General features: G+C 47.0%; 1 protein-coding gene across 1 annotated transcript; it reads right to left on the minus strand.

The window, feature by feature from the left end:
- Positions 1-1,449: 1,449 nt before the first annotated feature.
- GABRE (gamma-aminobutyric acid type A receptor subunit epsilon) lies at positions 1,450-19,635 on the minus strand. Its single transcript, XM_019711248.2, has 9 exons — positions 19,504-19,635; positions 15,788-16,008; positions 15,293-15,360; positions 10,284-10,504; positions 9,470-9,552; positions 7,988-8,125; positions 3,866-4,018; positions 3,553-3,752; positions 1,450-3,284 (listed from the first exon to the last, which is right to left on the minus strand). Exons 1-9 carry the CDS (start codon positions 19,557-19,559, stop codon positions 2,934-2,936), a joined length of 1,491 nt encoding a protein of 496 aa, XP_019566807.2. The 5' UTR covers positions 19,560-19,635; the 3' UTR covers positions 1,450-2,933.
- Between the last annotated feature and the right edge of the window lie 664 nt (positions 19,636-20,299).

Below are 20,299 nucleotides of genomic sequence, written 5' to 3' on the forward strand. Positions count from 1 at the left end.
CAGTGTGTTTTGCTATACTTTTTTTTTTTTTTTTTTTGCTTTTTAATTATTATTGTTAGTATGGAGAAATTTTCAGTATTTTGCTTTGTAGTTTCTGCTGTTTTCTTTCACACTTTTTGCATCCCAAGAACATAAATATATTCACCCATATTCTTTTGGTTTCCTTGAAGTTTTGAAATCTTTGATTGATCTGTAATTTTTATGTAAAGAGAGACAGTTTTATTTGTTTTTTAGTAGTTAACTAGTTCTCTCTACACTATTTATTTTAAAAATTAATCTTTCCCCAAAACTTTTCTAAGGTATAGTGTGCTTTTATCCTTTTATCCAATTTCTAGGTTTCAATCCTTGACTCATTTTTCTTCTATTGGTTTTAGTAATTGAAATGCTTAATCTTTCTCTAAGTGCAGTGTTAGCTGCATCCCATGTTTTTTAATAGGTACGATTTTTTCTTCATTAATTTTATTTTTTAGATAATACGTACCCAATTATGTTTTTAATTTCTTCATTTTTAAAGAACTGTTTGCATGAGCATTTTAAAATTTACAAATGGTAGGAATTTTCTTTGTTCTTAGCTTTAATTGCAATGTGATTAATAAAGAATCTGGTTTGCACTCTTTGTTTCAAAATGTATTTAAATGTGTTCACAAATTTGCGTGTCTTCATTGCACAGGAGCCAGGCTACCTTTTGTTTTCCCCCTGCATCATTCTAATGTAAGTGAAAATGAGAAGCTATTTGCTTTGTTCTAAATTGTTACTTGTAGTTTGCCATGGGTTAGGACCTCAGAAAATACACAGTGAGGTCATTTCTAATAGGGAATTAAGATGTTTGAGCATTATTTCAAGAATTTTATGGCAAAAAATATTGGCTATTCAGATGCCATTTTTGTGTCCTCGTCAGTTCTTGTTACTGTTTCTGAGTTCGCTTAGTTGGATGGGTCACAGGATGCTAGGGCCAACCTTTCCCGATATACCTTTGGAGACATTTCATTTGAGGGGTGGATCAACCATGATCTCCAGGCTTCCTTCAAGCTGAGGGTACTGGGATTTCTAGGGGTTAGTCCCACTCTCCTGACTGGTTGTGTGACAGCAGACACTCCTCCGTGTACCTAAGTATCTCCATCTTTACATGGTGAGGGAGTATTCTGAGTCTGATGATCTGTGGGAACATTTTATGTCTGACGAGGTGAGGCTAGGATGGGTAAAGCAAAAGGGACATGGGGAGGAGCAGACGCATAGGCACAAGGAAGGAGATCAATAAAAGGGGGACACCCACTTGGTCACTGTTCCCTTCAGTTCTGCACTGAGAGCAGGTACATGTGCGTGCTTTGTAGGTCTGTGGGTCATGGATGGGAGAGGGAAATAGACCAAAAGGTTTGGGTCAATACTTTAAGATTTCAAACCTGAGCTGAAAGCAAACTTGAATGCATGAGAAACCAGCCACACCGTGCATGCTTTGCTGATATATTTATTGATATATTTCCCCTTTTCAGGTGATGGTGACAAAAGCAGATGGATCCCCTACCCAACCTCCCCCAATAAAATACAGACACAGATTTCATTTAGCATATACAAGCATTGGGGCATGTCCAAATTCACCTCACTGGGTTACCAGAGCCAGGACAGGCTCGATCTTGGGGGCAGTCTGAGCACCTGTGGCCCAGGAATTGAGCAGGCCGATGCTGAAGAGAGGCTGCCACTCTGGGCTCTGCCACTGGGGTGTCAGCAGAGGCTATAGAATTGAATCATGGTGAACAGAGATGCCTAGCCTTGTCATGCAGTCTAGAAGGTGACAGTGGGCTCCTGGGTAGTTTCCAGTGAGATCCACGGTCCCATAGAAATCTGTGCCTCAGGGTTCTCATCTGCAAAATGGGGATAAGAATCTTGCCCTGAATCTATCACAGGCTATAATAAAGCTCAAAATAGAAATCATTTGTCAAAAGTGCTTTGCAAAAGGTAAAGTGCTATACAAATTTAAGGGAATTCAATTGATTGATTGTGATTGTGAGAGTGCCCCGGGGATAAGAGAGGACTGGCTGATGGGTCCAGGGGCCAAGGGAGTGACAGAAATCCTATGCTGTGCCTTAGGTGGGCACCAATCGAGGCAGGCAATGCCCACTGCAAAGCAGAGTTCCCTTCGTTTCGTGGCCCTGGGGAGTCACCATGGCCTAGCACCTGGGTCAGGGCTGGGAAAGTCACTGGGGGAGATACAGTACGAGTCACAGGGGTCAAGGAAGAGGAAGGAGGTAGCGTCTAAAGCAGGGGGTTATTACTATTATCACACACAAAAATAGAAACCCACTGGATGTAAGGAATTGACTTGGGAGTGCAGATGAGGGATGGTGGCGGGGGGGAGAGGGAGGTGTCACAGCAGCAGAGGGAGGGATACCGTCCCAAAGAGTCTCAATTGCTGGCTGTCCTCCTTCCAAAGGGATAATGCCAGTGTCTATCTCCAGGGGAAGGGTAGGCAGGGAGACAGAACCAAGAATACAATAATCTGACCTAAGGATGCACCCACCCCCTCATTACACTGCTGCCCAGCATCTTAAGGAGATATCAGTAATAGGCAAGCAGCTGGTCTGTGCACTTTGAGGCGGAGGCCAGAGCTGGGCCTTGGAGCATCACAAAGGCAGTATTGGGATTCTTGGAAAAGGCAGTAGGTGTCAGCACTTTTGGGAGATAGCTCATCTGCTCATACCTGGGCACAATCTAAGGGAGCTGGTCACTGAGAGCCTAACATTATTTAATCCTGAGCATCAACAACGCCCCTTGAGGAAATGGGCTGCCAAGGAGATTCAGTGAATGGGCCGGGCAGGGGAAGGAAAGACACTTTGTCGTCGTTCCTACTGCTGCTGCTTTCCCCCAACTCTCTTGGCAAGGGGTGTGGGACCTCCTGGGGAACTGGGGAGGCTGCCCCACAGGGTACCAGCGGGCACCTACAAGTTAAGGTAAACGAGCCAGTAGACCACATTGAAGAGGAAGAAGGTCACTGGGAAAATCACTCGCGAGTAGTTATCCAGGCGATAGACATGGATGAAGAGGCGGCCCTGCTGCCACATGCCACCCTCACAACGGCGGGCCGTGCACAAGTACTTGCAGAACTTGTAGCAGCCGCCAGGGCAGTGGCTGCGACCTGGGTGGAGGGACTGCTGAGCTGGGCAAGATGGGCCCTCCTCTTCATCACTCTCGTCCTCAGAGTCCTCCATCTCACACACAACATTGCCCTGCTGCTGCTGGGCACGGCCACGGGCACGGAGAGGGGTAAGGACACGGCCACGGGCACGAGGCTGCAATGGACAAGAAAGAAGGGGGAAAGTCAAGGAGACATAAAGCAAGCCTAGGAACTGCCTCAGGAGTGTCTGGAGATTCTGTCCTTGGCACACACTTTTTGCCCCCAGAATTCCCATCATCACATCAGCAAGTATATTCTACTGTCCCCAACACCCCAGGTTTCCCCCCATCACTCAGTGAGCTGACCACCCATGTGCCCTGAGTCCTAGTGCCCTCACTTGCATGCCTCCAAGCCTTGCTACCCATCCCATACCCAGCTCATACATAGCGAAGTCTTGGAGAGGCACGGGGTTTCGTGTGCTGGTAGATGAGGAAATTGAGCACAGCAAACTCCATCAGAGCACAGAAGCAGAAGATGAAGCAGACGGTAATATAGAAATCCAGCGCTGTAATATAGGACACACGTGGGAAATTCTTCCGGGAATAGGAACCCAGTGAGGTCATAGTGAGTACAGAGGTGATCCCTGTAAAAGCACAGCAGTGGAGGTGGGCTCACTGATCCATGTAATTACACTGTGGAAAGGAACCCTGAGAAGGCAATTGTGGGCCCAGGTCGATGCCCATCTTACCCGCTTACCTAGAGAGGTCCTGGCTGGAGCAGAGTCTTTCTTCATCCAAAAGGAAACCCAGGAGACGATCGTGGTCACAGAAGAAGGGACATAGTTTTGAAAGATATTAAAGCCAAGCCGCCTGCTCACGTTGAAGAAAAGCGTGATGACCATGACATCACCTGGAAGACATAAAAAATACCACGTCATTACAGCACTGACGTGAGGTTCTCCCCCAGGCAGGACATGCATATTAAAGTTCAGCTAACAGGATCCCCACCCCAGTAATAGGATAGAGGCACATTATTCCAATGCCACACACAGAGGATCAGAAGTCCAGAGAGAAGATACCCTAGAAGAGCCACAGTCAGTTAAGAGCTAAGCCAGGGCCAGAACCATAATTGCTTCTTTCTCACTTCACTCTCCCATAGCCCACGTCTATCTTTCCAGGATGGCAGAAGAGTCAGATGAAACTGAAAAACTCAGCTAGCCCTCTGGATACCAGGACCACGCAGCTAATGTCCAAAAGGTTTACCGAGGCCTTCTTGTCGATGGAGGCGCCACATCTTCTCTGCAGAATCACAGCCCCACACATGCACTGCAGGCCCGTACAATGTACACTCTCAGGAAGTGAGCCAAGGGCGCCGTGATGGTGGAAGCACAGAATCCACTTGGCCTCCTTCCCATACATTCATATGCTGGTGAGTTAGCACTGTTCCCTAGATGGCCAAAAGAAATCACTCGCCTATGCCAAACCTCTGGTGGTTGCCTACCCCGCAAGAGCTACACAATCAAGTTTACCCTCTAACCTGACACTAAAGGCTCACCATGGACTGGCTCCAACTGACATCTTACACACACATGCACACACTGCCTTACCCTAAGCTAATCCTATCTATTTTCAGGTCCCCTACAATACCTTGCCTATTTACACCAATATTCCAACCGTTGACTCCCTGTTCTTAGTCTAGTACCCTAACCTAAATTGAGTGTTTTGGAAAAACAGAATTAGCTGAAAGTAAACATTGCCGCAGGTCCTCTAGATGTCAGAGGTCTTCACATTCCATTGGGCATCATGTCCCTGATGTTGCCTCTCTCCCTAGACAGTGATGTCTCCTACAGGACCTGATGACAACCTACCTTTCCAGTTGGGATCTTCTATTGTACCCTTCATGCTGCCTTATACTCATCCCAAATACGCTGCATGCCCATCACGACTCCGGGCATTTGGGGGGGCTTCTCTGAGCCCAGAACATCCTTTGTCACTCTCAACATCACATTGGATTTGTAATAACTCAAATGCTGGTTCCTTAGTGAAACTATGCTCCAAAATCCCACCTCAGTGATGGTGTAGAATGAGGTGGGCTTTTAAACCCCTTCAGAGCAGAGTCAGGTGAGCACTGTGGCTTAGCTCCTGCCCATCCAAGCCTGGCACAGCTTGGAACCTAGCACACACTTAGCAATTCTTGCTGTTCCCTGCCAACACCTTTGTACAGCAGACCAGAACACTAACCTGGCCATGTGTCCTCCTATTTTGGAAAGTAGATCACCTGTACAACAGGTCTGGGAGCTGAAGAAGAGCAGCCTTTCCTACTCACCTCAATAGCACTGACACTCAAGGGGCAAGACTTCTCAGAATCTTCTGAAAAAAGGCAAGGCAGTGGCCTGGGGTCAGTGGAATACCTGTATCCAGAGTAGTGGCTTTGAGGATAGAACTCTTTCTCCAGGGCTGCTGCAGGGCCTACTGGCCAGAATGTATTTATCAAGTTCCTAGTTCTCTTGCCCTGGGGTCTTGACTGAAATTTAAGACATCCCTATTTAGCTACAACCACTCCCCACAAAACTTGGCTGAGTTTATATATTATTGTTGCAAGAAGATTTGTTATCCTATTAGCTTTTTGTATTTTTTTATTTATTTATTCCAGCCAAAGAAGAACCTTCTCCACTTGTCAAAAGACGGAAATTTGTCTTTGAAGGCTGAGAAAAGAATACTAACACACCTCATTTTCTTATTTCTGAGGAATACAGGAGCATGGGTAAGGGGAAAAGGAAAAGAGATACCTGGGCTAAAAAGCCAAAGCCAAAGCCAAAGAAAAAAAAAGCTAAAGATGCTTTCTGCTCTTATCTGCTTTGGCCAGACCCCAGTTGGTCACTGCACTGTCAGAAGAACAAAGTTAAAAAGAATTAAAAAGATTGTGCCCAGAGGACTGGGACTAGAAGGATTAAGTGAACCCAATGCCTTGAATAACAAGGGAAGAAAAAGGAACTAGAGCTGTATAACCTATAAAAGAATATGACCAAGAGCTAGAATCATACCAGTCCTTTAATCTTGATCCTTTGGAAAATTGACTGGACTTACTGTAACCTCAATATGGGGAAAAAGAACTAGGTCCAATGGATGGAAGCTCTAGAGACTCAAATTTCAGATGAACAGAGTGTTTTCTGATAGACACAGTTGTCTACAGAAGGAAGAAACTCCCATACAAGAAAGCAAAGTCCTAATCACAGGTGAGATTCCATCAGAGGCTCAACAGCCACCAGTGAAGGACGACTCATTCACTGGGGCAAGGTTGGACTCTAGAGCCTCCTGAAACAGAGATTCTCTTGTTCAAGGCCAAAGTTGCCCAGAGTAGCAAGCTACCATTGCATTCTGAGCCATTAGGAGCTGAGTACATAAGTTGGCTCCAGATGGAGAACTGCCCAGTCAGTTCCAAGTGGAAGAGTTTAGGACCAGTCTGAAAGAAACTGTGCTACTGGAAAAACTATGATTCCAGATCAACTAGTCTCTAGCAGAAAAAGAAGAAGCCCTCCTCCTTTCTCTCCGAGAACCCTCCTCTCTTCCAGGGAGAGCTGGTGCTTACCTATTGTCATTGCTTTGGTGATGATGCTGGCTCTGGGGCTTTGTAGTCACTAGGGTACCATTTTGAAACAATGCACAACCATCTACTAAACGGAACCACTAGTGACTTGAAAGCCCCTGGCCCTTGTCTCCTCTGCCACTTTTGATGATGGGTCCCACCTGTCTGGGGAAATTGAGGTGCAGAAAGGCAGGAGGCAGGCCCATGGTTAGCTGGCAGAAGAGCAAGGATTCCCAAGTCAAAAGCAGTTAAACTGCTTACGCAGAGCCCCTGAGACAAAAGAAAGCATGTGTAAAGCAGACCTCTCCCCTTGCCTAGCACTGTGCAAGCGAAGCTCCAGCCAGACGAGCATGAGCTATCCCTCACCCAGTGACCAACTCAACAAGTAAAGCAAAAGCAGATTTTCTGCCTAGCTTCATGGAAGCAAAGCAAGACTTCTCCCATGGCAAATGGCCGGTTGGGTGACTGGCTCCATCCGCATTCTGGAAACGATGAGGGCAGTGCCTCCACTGCCCTGATTTGGTCAGTATGTGTGAAGAGGGTTTCCAGGGCTGCTCTGGGAGCAACCCTGGGGAGGTCCCTCGGCTCCTCCTTCAGATTACCTAGGAACACAAGCAAAGATGCTCACACCTAGTTGTGAGCTGACATTTAAGAGACCCAGGACCCTCCCCTCTGATTCTTGTTAGGGACAAGGTCAGAAAACCAGTGATCACCATATGTCCATGTTGAATTCACCATGAAACCTTCGATAGGAATCTGTATTTGTCAGAGTTGCTCCTTTACAAGGTTGATGCAGCAGCCATTGTAGCCGCTGAAACCTCCTCCATATTATCCCAGCCCTCACCTAGCTGACATTAGAACACTAACCCCCACCTCCTATTAGGACAGACTCTGCTTTGCACTCAGCCAGCTTGGATGGGTTCTGGGTATGGAGAACTCACAGGAGCTCCATTCCCCAAGTCATCCAAATAGGTCAGTTGTAACAAAGACCTTGAAACTGAAGGGTCTTCATTGCAAAGGTAGTTATAAATTCTGATAGCAATATAACTTGATCTACTTACCTCCCTTCTCTGGGGCTTGGCAAAGCACTTGCTTCTTTGCAGAGGAGACGGAGATATAGCTAGAAAATCTCAGTTTCCTCTGCAAACAGTTGTAAGTGCTTAGCAGGAACCATCTTCTACAATATTTTCTTGGGATGATTACATAGCATTTGTATGTATGGACGGCCACCTCCACTCATCCCTACCACCCTTTTGGGCCTCTGCTTAGCCCTGGCTCCAAAGGGGCACTTACCAGCAACAGTTGAGATCGTTTCAGTCGTGTTGCTCATTCCTGTAAAATCAAACTGGAAGAGCTTCCAGGAATTACTCTCATTGATTTCAAGCTTGAAATCTTCCCACTTGTAAATCATCTCACTCTTAGGATAGGAAACTGTAAAGCAATGTGGGAAGGAGGGTCATGTGAGACTGGGAAGCCCAGCAGAGGTTTCCACCACCATGGAGTCTGAGCAATGCTTTGGAGTCCTGACTCTGGCCTCACCAGTGTGGTAGCTTGCCTCTCTTACCTCTTTGTTGAAGTCCATTCAATAAGTGCATTTACTGAGCATTCTTCAGTACCAGGCCTTGTGCTGGAAATAGAGATGAGCAAGGCAGGAGCCCTGCCCTCAAGCATTCACATTCTATTGAATGGGACTGTGAGTGTACATCTGTAATTGTCAGAATTGCTCTGAGAAACCTCTGCTCTTGGGACAGTGGGGAAACAGAGGAGGAAAGATCATTTCGGAACACACCAGAAAAGACTTCACAGAGTAGGTGACATTCCTAATAAGTCTTAAAAGTTGAGTCAATTTTTTCTGTATGGATGAGGCTGAAGGGGTGAGGAGGGTATTCTACGCATGGAGAGGTGAACATGCTTGATGTATTATGGAAATGCCAAAAGTTCAGGATGGCTAGCTCACAGAGGGTGAATGAGGTATGCAGAAGTGGATAGCAGGAGCCAGTTAATTAAGGGCCTTGAGGGACATTCTAAAGAATTTAAAATTGATACATGCGAGTTAAGGAAGGATTTGAAATTAAGAAATAACCTTGTCTAGATGATTCTTCAACTAGGTCACTCTAGTCATTTATGAAGATGGTCTGATAGGGACACCAGTTATAGGGGGCCAGTACAGTAATCCAGGCACAATAACATGGATGAAGGCAGGATTCAGAGCTGTGGCAGTGAAAATGCAGAGGAACAGACAGGAATAATAAATATTTAGAAAGGAACACCAACAAGATGGGCTGATTGATTAGATGTAGGAGGTGAAAGAGAAAGAAGCATCCAAGTTCTTGGTTTGAACAATTGAGTGAGTGATGGTGCCTTTTGATGGGCTAGGTGGGAACACAGAAGCAACACATTTGTAGAGATTGGGAAGAGAGAATGGATTTAGTTTGGGACTTGTTCAGAGTCAAAGTGAAGATGTTGCATCTAAGCGGAAGATGATATAAACCTAAACCAAGGTAGTGACAGTGGAGATGGAGAGAAGCAGACATACTTGAGATACACTTCAGAGGCAGGTGACTGACTTGAGATGGTGTGGAAGGGAGAGGGAGGAACCCAACATGAGGCCCAGGTTGACCAACACAGTATTATCAGCAGGAAAGGAGATGAGTGCAGATTGGGTGGCCCTGGGCAACCTTGGCATCATCTTAGGAGAAATGTACAGGGCAAGGATAAGAAAAAGAAGGGGCCCAGCATGACTCTGGGGCCCCAGAAACCTAAGAAGGTACTCACAGCTAGAGAAAGACAGAGGGCAAGAGTGAGAGTCCATTGGAAATTTGAACATGTGGAGTGAACACTCAGCATCAATGGTCATCCTGGAAGGGAGAAAGGAGCTTCATTAGGCTGGCCCTGAGCATTTAGGTATCCACCCAGCTTGGGCCTGGGGACCACCACCAATGAGTGGCAACAGTGGGATTTGAGACAAAGAGCTCAAAGGAAAGACAAAAAGAGAGGAAGAACACCTTGGAGGTATCTGGATACTCTGGTCTCCATCATCAGAGGACTGTAGGGACTGACATAGATGGGATTGTCTCTTGCCCATCTCAGCTTTTAGGACCTGCCAACACTCTTCCACTCTCTACCGCCTCCCCACCCCTATACCACCCATTTACAACTATCCCCTGCCAGGCACTCAGGTATCTAGCCTGGTCTTTGATATCTTTCCAGCTGCTGTGTTACTGTTCCATCTAGACAATTCCACCACCGTGGACATGTCTTTACATCCAGTGCCCACTTGGGATGGAATTGTCCAGGCAACTCAATCATACTGGTACATTCTAGTGGGGGGAGCTCTGGACATGGAGCCAAGTGACTGGGTACTAGTCCCAGCTCTGTCATGGACTTGGTGTGTGACCTTAAGCAGTATCTTTCTATTTTGAAGACTTAGTGTCTGTACGTGATGAGGTTGAGCTCATGGTCTAGAGAAGCTTGGAAGGGACCTTACAAGTATCGTTCAGGATGAAACCTCTGCCCATGTTGCTTTGGTGAAAATTCTCAGAAGGGGAGAAAGAGTCCCAAAAGGTAAGACTCCAGAGGTTTGACATACCTAACTGTGTACAACACCTTGCCATCCTTGTGTATGCGGACCATCTGGCTGGGCATGGTGATAGCATAATCGTGGATCCTCTTAGAATTCCTAAAAAAGGTGTCCGGGATCCATAACTGGCTCACCAGGTTGCCATTCAGAACAAAGCTCTCAAAGCTGCCATTGTAACGGAGGCGCTCATCATACCAGGTCTGGCAGAAGGTGATGTCAATGGAGTATTCCTGGTGGGGAGGACCAAAAAAGCACACATTTGGGGCTGTGCAGACAAAAAAAACAAAAAACATTCCCATGGCATCCTGTGAGAGGCCTATCAAGGAATAGGAACCCACTTAGGTTTGCACCCAGGAAAGCAGCATGAGTTTGGGTGTAGGAGTTTTTTATTTCCAGGTATTCCAAAAAGAAAGGAACATTTCCAAATGGGTAACAGTCTGGCAAGATACATTTCACCTAGAAACAGACAGGCAATGGTGGCTTAATTGAATGGGCTGGACTCACCACGTTGCCACTCCCTTATAGAGCTGTAGTGCTGCTCCAGCCAGGTCAGGACTCTCTCAGCTCCCAGTTTCATAGCAAATCAAAGATCTCAGCTCAAAATCATTTTAAACATTTACACACACACACCTTTCATTGTATACAGCAAAATTTCCCCTTTCAGCTTTCATTTAGGGAGCACAGGTGTTAATTAACCTCAATCCTTTATCCTCCAGAATTATATGAAAAAAATGAAATGTCTATTTAGTCCCATGTTTGTTGAATCATTTTTTTGTTTTGTTTTGTGTTTCCTTTTAAACAAGGGCACCTAACTTATGAGGGTGTGTGTGTGTGTGTGTGTGTGTGTGTGTGTGTGTGTGGTGTGTAGATATATCAATGATTATTTGGTCTCCAGATATTGTCTATCCCATAAACTGCCTGTTAAACATCAAGAAGGATGTTTAACAGGAAGAAGCATGAGAAGCTACAATTTGCACCACTGGAACTGAAGAGACTAAAAACAGACTGTAATAGAACGGCAAGCAGCATGGACAGAAAATACCAGAACTAGGCCAAGGTAGAACCTTGAGAGCTAACCCAACTGCCTTTCCTTTAGAAGTAGGGAAACTGAGGCTGAGAGAAAGGGGCCTGTCCAAAGTCACACTAATAGTTAACAGCAGCACACTGGCTCTGAATGCTCAGAGTATCATTACCACAACCTTGTCCTGGGACAACCTTCATTGATCTCGCTCTCCAGTGCTTACTTTACCTGCACCAACAATCCCTTTGGGTAATGAGGTCCAATTTCCCTCTGCAGAATCCCTGGGTCTTTCCCGAGTTATCCTGCATCAACTAATGAGCACCAGCCAGATACCCACAACCTTGGAGGCCAGTGGAGTCTGTAGGGGGAAGGTCAAGATGATCCTTGCTTGCCTTCCCTGCCCAGGCCAAAAGCTGGTGAGAGCCACTGCCAAATTGCTTGGAGCCAGCCTCCCAGACTGAGAATGTTCCCTGTAGGAGTCCAGATAAGCAGACAGAAAAAAAGCTGACAGAGCCTGGCTATCATTCACAGGGGAGCCCCCAACCCTGCTCCGCCTGGCCCCTCTAGCCTTCACAAGTGGACTTCAGAGTATTTCTATAGTCCCAAGTGGCTGGCAGTTCCAACTTGGCCTACAAAGCCTCCTTCGTCCTCAGGTCTTGTGAAGTGCTTGGTAGTCAGGAGAAGCCTTCCCCTCCACAATCCACGGTGTGCTCTCAACTCTGTTATAGTGTTTCAAATGAGCGTTTAATTTCTATTTAATGAGATACCAAACGTAAGTTCACTACACATCAACTGAGAACTGATGGTTCAATTCTTCCCCAGTTTGACAAGAGAGTTTGGGATGCACATCTCTTTTAGCTCAGCTGACACTATAAATTTGGTATCGAGGAGATGGCTTAATTAGAATTGCTTGCGATAATTACCACAGCAAGAAGCAGCTTTAGCAACTGTTGATGCTGCGATGAGCAGTCATTCCCAAACTGGTGACTTCCACCTAAGCCAGAAGACTGGTAGAAACATTTGATTGAAATCCACATGCTGTGGACTCAGGTTTCTCTTCCTGAGGACGATTCCTGTCCTTTACATAACATGACCGAAGGCTGTTGGAATGCCCCTCAACCAACCATGCCTACTGTGTAACAGAACGCTGAGGACTCACAACCTTGCTGAGAGAGGGAAATGTACAATTAGGATCCCAGTGGTAGCCTTGCCTGCCACACAGGCTGTCAACAAAGATCCGAGGAGACAAATTTGCTTGCTAAATGCTGTGGTTGTGTGAGGGGATGTGTGTTCCCTTCTCACCGAGCGCAGGACTCTAGTGTCACCAGGGAAAAGTAGGCTGTACAAAATCTGGGACCTCCCACAGCTTTAAAGAACAATCTAGAACTACACAGAAGGCCAGACTTCTCAGCAAATTTAATACCACATGAGTGTTTGGAATCCTCTAAAGACATTTGGCTAAAGCACCACCTTACTGGCCAAAGAAAATCAACTTATTGGCTCCTCTTTGGACCAGTTCTGTGTCGCATGCCAGGTTCAGTGACTGCTGAGTTATTAGACTATATCCCTTGGCATTGTCAGGTATCAGCACTTCTTGGCACTTCAGGTGAAGCCAATGCTGCCAACATGAATAGGGGCAGAGTAAGGAGAGACTGGGCATCCAGCTACAATGAGTGGGGCTACAGCTCTGCTGCCACAAGGGCTCTTGCAGATGATAGAAATTGGTTTCCCAAACCCCCATCTTATACAACAAATAGCAAGGAGATTATATTAGGTTGGTGTAAAAGTCATTGCGGTTTTTGCAATTATTTTTAACCTTTTAAACCGCAACGACTTTTGCATCAACCTAATAGCTGCAAATTTTCCACTACTCTTCAAGCCACTTTTCCCATCCCCACACCAATGACCTGAGAAGTCCGTTTCCTATTAAGAGTAAACAGTGACCATGATGGTGGGACCCCAAGACCTCAACCTCTGGGTCTTCCTCACAATCCAGTGTTTCTTAGTATACCAACAGTGTAAATCAAACTGATCACTAAATTCATACTCATTTTAGTGGTTAAGCACATTGATAACAGCAAGAAATAAATCTAACATCAAGAGAAAAAAAAACTTTAAATAGGTCAACAGAAACTGAAAAAGATCTGTCTGCTTTCATGCTTCTCTTCTTGTTATTTCCCAGCATTCCATTCTAGGAGTTACAGGCCTTTACTTGCTCCAATAGGAGAACATAATGGCCATGTGTAGTAGGCAGACTCTAAGATGGCCTCCAATGATCTTCATGCCCTGGTATTCATACCCGTGTGTAATCCTCTCCACTTGACTGTGGGCTGGATATAACGATTTGCTTCTGATGAACAGAATACCACAGAAGCAATGGGATGCCACTCCCAACATTACAAGAGTTTGTGGCTTCCATTTTCTCATGCTCTTGCTCAATTTGAGGGAAGCCAGCTGCCCTACAGAGCTACCCTGTGGAGAGGCCTACATGGCAAGGACTGTGGGAAGCCTCCAGACAAAAGCCAGAGGACAACTAAATCCTGACAACAACCACATGAAAGCTTAAAAGTAGAACCTCCCTCAGATGAGCCTTCAGAGAAAACCTCAGCCTCAACTGACACCTTAACTACAGCCTTGTAAGAAACCCTGAAACAGAGGACCCAGCTACATCATGCCTGGATTCTTAACCCACATGAGTTGTGTGCTAATGACTCTTTGTTGTTTTAAGACCCTGTGTTTTGGGATAATTTGTTACATAGCAATACATAAGTACATCGTACCTCAAGAACTGGGTAGCCAAACCAAGCATCATAGGGGTGAACCTCCACTTATCCTATGTAAACACCTTGACCTACTATGAGTGTCTATTTGCAAATCCAATCTCAGAGCCTAGACTCTGAGCTCACCCAATCACATGGTGCTTGTTGGGTACCAGTGAGTATGCTAAAACTGTCTGACTTGGACCAGGCCAGGTCTATGGCTGATGGAGCTGTCAGGCTCTGCAGATGAAAGTGACTTTTGCAGACTGTCTCTCATAATTCATTTGCTCAACTAACATATATTGAGTCCTTGGCATTAAGGAGCCCATAGTTGAGAGAGCAAGGCAAACATAGAACACATAATTACAATATAACAAAGTAGGGAAGATCAGGTAAACAACTGACATACAAGCTAGAAAGGTCTTAGTGTCAAAGAGAGGAGTGTAGTGTTAAGAAGGGAGCAATAAATAGCTATGGAGGTGAGGAAAGATGCTATGAAAGAGATGTTATTTGTGCTATACCCTGAAGGATAACATTTATGACAAATAGAAAATTGGAGCGATGGCATACCAAACAGTAAATAGCTTAAACAAAGTCTCAGAGGTACAATAGAGTTTGGGAACACCAGTCTAGTGTGACTAGATCATGTGGACTCTAAAGGGGTTAAAAGAAATAACCCCTGGGTTATCTGGAAGGCCTTGACTGCTAACGTGTGGGGTTGAACTTCATGTTTTAAGTAGGGTCAGGAATGCGAAAGGCACGTCTCTCAGGAGGCTGGGTTAGTAGGTGGATTGGGCTAAACAGAGACCTTGAATTTTGTGTATTTCAGGTGGGAGATCATGATGGCTGACACTAGAATGATAGCAGTAGAAAAGGAGAGAAGAAACCAGAGCAAAATTAGAAAAACAGTCTTAAGTGCAAGAGTCAGTAACTATAGACTTAAGTTCCCCCCACCAAAAAAATTGAGCCATTCCACTGTGTTGTTTAAAATTGCTTTATTATTTTTATTTTGAATGAAGACTGGAAGATATAGTCAGGATTCTGAAGGTCCTCTTCAGGCAGCAAGGACTTACCTTTTCCAGCCTCCTTCTCAAGTCAGTATTGGTTAAAATCTCTGCCCCCCACCCCCACCCAAAACTTGTGTTACAGACACACAAAGCAGAAAAAGCAAGTACGTGAAAGTTCCCATGGATCAGCTCCCTGGGCAAGGAGATAACGTAAAATGGCTCAGTACTCACCATGTCCATGATAGAGATAGGACCAAGGGTGTTGACAGACAGCTGGACAGTGACCACAGTGGGCTTCTCTGTAAAGGAAGCAGAAGTGGCAGAGGTAAGTGTCAATCAGGGGCATAGGGCAGTGGAGGGTGTTGTCAAAGGGGAGAAAAAGAGAGATGGAGAACGGTTAGACTACACAGGTTCAACATCCAATCTTTTTTCTTTGTTTGTTCATGGCAAGATCCAATTCATAGACTGTTAAGAGTTGGACATACCTCGGAAGTCATATCATCTTATAGTTGGAAAAACTAAGGGTGAGAGAAGGGAAAAGTCTACACCATGGTTAATGGCATTGCTGAGACTATAACTGACATCTTTTACCTGATAGGTCAGCAACAGCTGTTCCTGCCTACACGCATGGCATTCCCACCTCTATCCCAGGCCCATTCTCCATACTTGTGCCCTCAAACCCTCTCCCCTCTGGGGTGGGGTGGACAACTATGTTCTGTCACTCACCGCCAATGCCAGGGCGCAGTTTGTGGTCATACTTATTCAGCATACTGTCCAGGATTTCAGTGGCTGCTACCAGTTTCCCAAATCTTTGATGTGTATCAACAGTAGTGGGCTTTATTGCTTCAGAGGGGAGCTTCTTTTGGGGCCCCTGGGGCTTGGGGCCATAGACATCATCATGACGGGCAGAGGGTCCGCTCTCCGATTCAGCATGAGGTCCTTCGATCCTAGAACAGAGACAAATAAACAAAAAAATGAAGCTCTGGCCTTCACTCTATAGGAGCCCCAGCTGGTGCCTCTTGGGACAGAAGGAAACCATATAATCTACAACCCAAGGCACAGTTAAAGGGTGTCTGGCACGATGATGAGCCAGTAATGGATTTTACTTGTTTATTTCTTCTAAATCTTGCTGTTCTTTGGAAACTTTCCATGCTATCGCTCTTTCGTGGTAATTCTTTAGTAAAAAAGAAAAAGAAAAGAAAAAAAAAAGCTTGATATTTTAAAAGAATTTTTCAGTGTAAAATTATTGGTGTATGAGCTCTGGCTGCCTATCGGTCTTTGTCTCCAGTCTGTCTGACCAGCACCCTGGGGGAGCAAGTGGGCAGGCAGAGGGCCAGGACTGCTGAGGATTTGCTTTAAAATAATTTAAACTGGAGATGGACAGTGGGTTGGGTAGAGAAAATAAGAGTGGCCATGAGTTGATAATTAATGGGGCTGGTGATGGGTACATCCTCACTCTACTGTTTCCTGTACTTTTATGTATGTTTGAAAAAGAACTTTTATAATTAAAAGCTTTTTAAAAAGCCATCAGAGACTAATTTGTAATGCCAGAAGGCAGGAGAGTGGTTTCATTTGGAAAGGAGAGTGGACTAGCAGGGCGCATGTGCTGAGGCTTGTGGTGGGTGGAGTGGAGGGTACTAGTTTTCTATTCCTTGGCCTAGTGGGGGTTACATGGCATGTTTAATTTGTGCAAATTCACGGAGCTGTTCACTTATATTTCTATACTTTAAATTTGTATGTTATACTTCCAAAATGATTATATTGATTACACGATTATATTTCCTGGCTATTCCATCAGGAAACTTGCTTCCTAAAATAAGGGGTTAACGGGGCTAGAGATGTGGGCATGGCCTCTGTACTGCAGACCAAGGGACTGACAACTTGAGCATCAAAATGCATTTTGCTGTACTATTTCAAGCTCTTAGAAATGCTTAACTGGAATGCAGATGTGCCAGGCCTACACCATTTCTCATGTCTGAAGTGGCTAATTCCCACTGTGGGCAAGGGAAAAACTGGGCTTAGGAAAAGCACTTTCCATTTCCAAATACCACATCCAGAAATGTCCTCTTTCCCTGAGGCTTTCCCTCAGTCCCCTAAATAGATAATGCCGACCACTGGCACTGCTGGAGGGGAGAAGGGAGAACAGGGGCCTGAGACCTCAAAAAATGAGTGACATGGATGGGAGTATGGCAGAATTAGGAATGGTACTGCTGGCCAAGGCCACCCATATACCTGCAGTGGCCCCTCCCAGATGTCTGGAGCCAAAAACAAGAACCCCGAGGTTCAAGAGGCAAACAAATAAACAAGCAAAAGCCCGGAACTAACAAAGCACGTCTGCTCCCACACTAGTCTGCAATGAAAATGATATCAGAGGGTCTTGCAATTGTTGTAATCCTACAATTAGCTTTTCTCAATAAAAACAAAGTGATCCCCCTGATAAGTCTAGCACCACTTCGTAAATTATAGAAATGTCTAATCACGATGCTGTACACTTGAAACTAATATAAAATAATATTGAATGTCAACTGTTAACTGGAAAAAAATAAACAAACAAACAAGCAAACAAAAACATACTCATCTGGGATCCTTGGGGTTCAGGAGCTGCTGACAATGTATACTTACCCTCAACTAGCCATTAAGCCCACTTTCAGGGCAAGAAACAACAAAAACTTGAAAAACACTCATGCTCTGGACTAGTGGGAATCTTTCCATGGGGGCTTTTCAGGCACCCACATCCCTCTAGATGTGATGGTCCAAGATGGAGGTGAATTTCTGCAGCCCTCCCCCCACTGAGGATGTTCATTCAACTGGCTGGGGGGAGGGAAGGGAATGTGAGAAGAGCCACTGCGTTGTTGTTGCTGTTTTATCCAAACAGCCCTGGTTTTCACCTTTCAGATGGAGAAACTGAGGCCCCGATGAGGGAAGGGCTGTGGCCAAAGTCACACAACTGATTTGATGCTGAGCCTTGACCAGAGCAAGTATTCCTGATTCGATGTGGCCCTTGCCAGCACACCCTACTGCCACCTCCCCAGCTCTTTCTTGCCATCATTGGTTTCCATGTTGACTCTTTGAACATCAGTTACTGCAACCCTCCCCCCGGCTGGAGGGTAGTTACCATCTCAATAGCCCCTCTTCTCGGCTGTTTTCCTCTCTGCTCCCCCTTCCCTCCTCCAGACTCCCTGCTACCCCTCTTTTGCCCTAGCCAGTCATCATGTCAGTTCTCCCAACCACTCTCCAGTCGATTTCACATCTGGATAGATGTGGATGACTGAAAATTCGTAACACGCATTTAGAAATATTTACCAAGCCCCTGCAGAGGCCAGCCGCCCGCCCCCCTTTCCCCAGTCAGGGCACCAGTGAGTCAGCAAGGAGCCATACAGCCCCTCCCTTGAGGAGCTAAAGCACTCTAGGGTGGGGAGGGACGCCATCTTCCCTCTCCCCAAAACAGATATGCAAGAACACAAGCCCAGTGCCATGGAGACTTCAAGAATATTCGACAGATCAGGAAGCTTAGGAACACTTGATAGTTCACTGTCAGCGGGAAACCGTCTCAAAAAATATCAAGCAGTCATCTTCCACCCTACAAAGCCAGAAATTCAGGGGACAACCTTCTTGGCAAAGTCCTAGGGCCAGAAGAAGGTGTGAGGGAAGCTCTCTGCTCTAGGGAAACCTGCTGCTAGCTTTTGGAAAAGTGGGGAGGGATTGAAATACAGGACCCAAACCACAGACCTCAGAGAATAACATCCCTGGCCTCGGGCTCCAATCCGCCCAAGACCCAGCAGGGTGTCAGCGGTGGGGCATGAGGAAGTAAAGGGTAGACTAGCGGCGGAGGAATGGCGTGCATAGCTGGGGCCTAGCTGGGGCCGGAACCCTGAGATTAACCAGGGCTCACGCCTGGGACTGGCACCAAGAGGAACGGAGGGAAGCTAAGTAAGTAAAGTCAGAGTTTTCTGGCACAGTGCCTGATACTCGGTTGGCGAGCACCAAAAAAAATTAATGCGACGACAGACTAGCCAACCCTCAAACATTTTGGATGCAGTTTTGCTCCCCTAACCCACGCGACTTTCTGGATGCCACCTTCGCAAAGACCCCACCACCCCAGTCCCCAGAAGCGCGAGCCTGCCCTGGCCGGTGCCCCACGGGCCGCTCGCCTCTTCCCACGGAAGACACAGAGAGAGGGGTGGGCGTGCTGGTTCCCTGGCCGCCTCACTGGTTTGGAGCCAGGGAGTCCGGGCACGGGAGCAATCAGGGGACAGGCGTCCCGCCTTCCTTCCTGGGCGCCCTTTCAGAGGCTCAGCGCGCCCGTCCTAGAGGAAACGGGGTGAAGGCTGGCCGCACAAGGGCCGGGGCAAGGGGGGCGCGGGGCTCCCGGGAGCCGGCCTCGCTCCGGGGGAGACGGAGCTGGGCGACGAGGGCTCCTGGGTTCCAGGATGGAGACTCACCTCGACGGAAAGATTGTGGACATCCACAGAAGGATCAAGAGAACTTTGGTTAACATCGTGGCGGAGACCGGGGCGACCAAACGCGCGGAGGTCGCTGCACCAGGTCTCGCAGCACACAGCGCGGTGTGGAGGGTTTTGTTGGGCTCCAACTTTCACTCCTCCCACTCGCCCCGCCCCGCCCCGCGCTCCCCACCCTGGTCCCGCCCCCTGAGCCCCGATGGAAATCTCCGACGACTTGTTCACTGCTGCGGCGGAGAGTGGCGGGGTAGGCGGGGGCTGCAGGGGGAGGAGGAGGGAAAGGGGGAGGGAGCCCAGTTGCCAAGGGCCCCCGCCACCCCCCGCCGCCACCACTGCGGCGCTGCCAGACAGCCAAAGCGGGGGACGGGGGAGGGAGAAGGAGGTGAGCAAGAGGCGCGCGGGCCCCAGGCGGGGGAAACGGGCGGCACGCGACTGCGACAGGGGCTAGATGGGCGGGCTGGGGGGGGCTTCTTCCTCCTCTATGACCCCCCTCCAGCCCTTCGCTTCCCACCACCAACTGTTGCATCTTATCGCTTCCCCAAGTCGCCTGGCCTCAGAGATTTCCCCCACCCTCATTCCACACCTGCCAATCCTTCAGAGCACATCTGTTGACATGGAGGGCAACTGGGTAACTCAGCACCTTCCTTGGCACAGGGGAAGAAGAGAGACTTGGGGTTCTCCCTAGCAAGCTCCCAGCTGCAAGATAATGAGCTGCTACACAGGCCAGTTTTCCTAGGTATTTGGGGGTGGGAGAGGACCTGTCAACAGAGGACCAGGC

The sequence above is a fragment of the Rhinolophus sinicus genome, chromosome X, assembly GCF_036562045.2.
Source record: "Rhinolophus sinicus isolate RSC01 chromosome X, ASM3656204v1, whole genome shotgun sequence".
Classification (NCBI taxonomy): Eukaryota; Metazoa; Chordata; class Mammalia; order Chiroptera; family Rhinolophidae; genus Rhinolophus; species Rhinolophus sinicus.

Coding starts and splice junctions, on each gene's coding strand:
- GABRE (XM_019711248.2), bottom strand. CDS start 19,559: ATGTTAACCAAAGTTCTCTTGATCCTTCTGTGGATGTCCACAATCTTT. Junction 16,009..19,503: donor TCCACAATCTTTCCGTCGAG/GTGAGTCTCCAT, acceptor TCTCTGTTCTAG/GATCGAAGGACCTCATGCTG. Junction 4,019..7,987: donor AACGATCTCAACTGTTGCTG/GTAAGTGCCCCT, acceptor TATGTCTTCCAG/GTGATGTCATGGTCATCACG.